Here is a 2,058-nt window from a genome sequence, read left to right as displayed (position 1 = left end):
TTCCATCCTCACATACCTAAGGTCAATGTCGCCAACCAAGACGCTGTCTTTCATGAATTGGTAGTACTATTAAGGTTGTTGTAGTAGATGACAATGAGTCTCTGACCTGTATGCCCAACTGTCCTGGTAGCATCTCTAGCCATGCCACCTCACATGTTGCCATTGCAACACAAGTCTTTTTACATGCTCAATTTCAACCTCATAGTTTCCACCAACAATCAAATCATCCACATAAATGCATATGATTATAATACCAACCTAGTTTCTCCAAGCAAACAAGGAGTGATTCACATCACCCATATGTACACCAATAGTAATAAAATAGGTTACAATACCCTCATGAGCTGCTTTTTTCGGTTTAAGAACTCCGGAGGTCTCATATCCTCTTGTATGGCTACTCCATATACATCTCTTATTGCTTACGATTGGCTTTACTGATATTTAAGGAAGGTCTGGGTGAGCTAATTATTGGAAGATTTGCAAAGTTTCATCTCTTCCCCCATGTTTAAAAGAGAAGGGAGGCAACGTTACATTTTGATTTCATGAAGTGGGAACGTTTAGAAGGAATGCCAATGAGATTCACATTACCCAAAAATAATATAAACATCGACAAAAGCTTGCAAATCAAGCTCAAGGCCTACATATGGGGTTTTCTAACTAGGGGAAGTGGCCAAGGAAGGTTGTTGCATTGTGAGAGAGGAAGCAATAGTTCTCCTGGGTATGCAATTCCCAAGCACCCAGGCTTCATGGCACCCACCTCCTTCAATTTGTATCCTTCTTTGTATGTATACGGCTCATACCGTTGCCATAACAACTTGTGCAGAGCCTCAGGGTCAAAGAGAGCACCCTGCGACGCCGGACACCCCGACGGAATGCGTATCTCTGCACAATTCAAGGGTCTTGGAAGCATCCAGCTCACAACATACCCATGCATTTTGACCATACCAAGCACAAATGCACTCAACCACTCCGGCTGTCTGGGATATCCCATTGCCTTGCGCAAGCGATCGTCCATGAACGCATACACAAGCTTGCGCGCAATGGGCCTGAAAAATGCAGGCATCTCACTCAAGAGTAATTTCATCGTCATCTCTGCGATCTCCTTGTTTGTGTTGCTGTAAACCATGTGCTTGCTTTCATAGTCCTCCTTATAGACTGCAAAATCTTTGAGGCTGGACGGTATGTCACGGATACCCATGCGGGTTCCAATATCATGCCATAGAGTAAAGACTGAGGTTTTCTCCACATTGGTAAGGGCTCTGTATCCATATCTGGCCAGAACAGATGGACAAGCATGTCATTAGGTCGAACGTATAAGCATCTCTCCTTCTCTCTCACACACACACACATACTTGGAAATCCATTCCAGAGGCAGCAGAACAAAGATGGAGAGAACATAGAGAAAATCTGCATTGCTGATCTTGTACTGGGAGTGGATGAAATTCAAGCGGCGGAGCGCAAGCGAGCCGCGATCCCCATCGGCATGATGCATGACCAACTCCCGGACTAGGATGTCCGTGTCGTCGTAGCGCTTGGAGGCATTTTTGGCAAAATGGCCGGCTTGGGAGAGGGTGCAAGAGATGGAGGGGATGGCGTAGGTGCGGAAGAGGCCGAATTCGAGGGAGCGCCGAAACAGGAAGGGGAAGTCGACGAAGGCGAGGTGGGTGTGGATGGTGTGGCTATGGCGGAGGGTATGCAGTCCCGAGATGAGGAAAGCGCGTCGGCGTCGAAGAAGAGCGCACGCGAGCTTCCATGTCGCTAGCAGGCACGCGAAGAGGAGAAGAAGCCGAGGTAGCAGCATTGCCGCAGATCTCGGCACTGTGTTTGTAGTGTCTTTTGTTTTTATAGGCCGCCCATAGCCTCACTTTTCAACATTAGAGGAAAAAATCTTGAAAAGTGCTCAGAAACTTTCAACCCAAATTTGAGCTTGATATTTTGTCAGCTTAAACAAGACGAAAGTTCACTATGGCCTGCCCTCAAGACTAAATAACAAGGTCTTGAATGAAGACCTCGTCATGGGATCCATCGCAAAGGAGTGTACGCATTCGATTTTAAATG

General features: G+C 46.5%; 1 protein-coding gene across 2 annotated transcripts; it reads right to left on the bottom strand.

Moving 5' to 3' along the window:
- Positions 1 to 226: 226 nt before the first annotated feature.
- LOC147444519 (ER-bound oxygenase mpaB-like) lies at positions 227 to 1,815 on the bottom strand. Of its 2 annotated transcripts, none has more exons than XM_086527874.1 (2): positions 1,353 to 1,815; positions 227 to 1,271 (listed from the first exon to the last, which is right to left on the bottom strand). In XM_086527874.1, the coding sequence occupies exons 1-2, from the start codon at positions 1,799 to 1,801 to the stop codon at positions 638 to 640; spliced, it is 1,083 nt and encodes a 360-aa protein (XP_086384000.1). In that variant the 5' UTR covers positions 1,802 to 1,815; the 3' UTR covers positions 227 to 637. The 2 variants fall into 2 exon arrangements, with proteins under 2 accessions (XP_086384000.1, XP_086384001.1); XM_086527875.1 differs by having other exon boundaries at positions 1,428 to 1,815.
- Positions 1,816 to 2,058: the final 243 nt, after the last annotated feature.

Source organism: Adiantum capillus-veneris, chromosome 13, assembly GCF_014529385.1.
Source record: "Adiantum capillus-veneris isolate H3 chromosome 13, ASM1452938v2, whole genome shotgun sequence".
NCBI classification, from domain to species: domain Eukaryota; kingdom Viridiplantae; phylum Streptophyta; class Polypodiopsida; order Polypodiales; family Pteridaceae; genus Adiantum; species Adiantum capillus-veneris.
The sequence above is the reverse complement of the archived record's forward strand: the minus strand, read 5'-3'. Positions and strand labels throughout refer to the sequence as shown.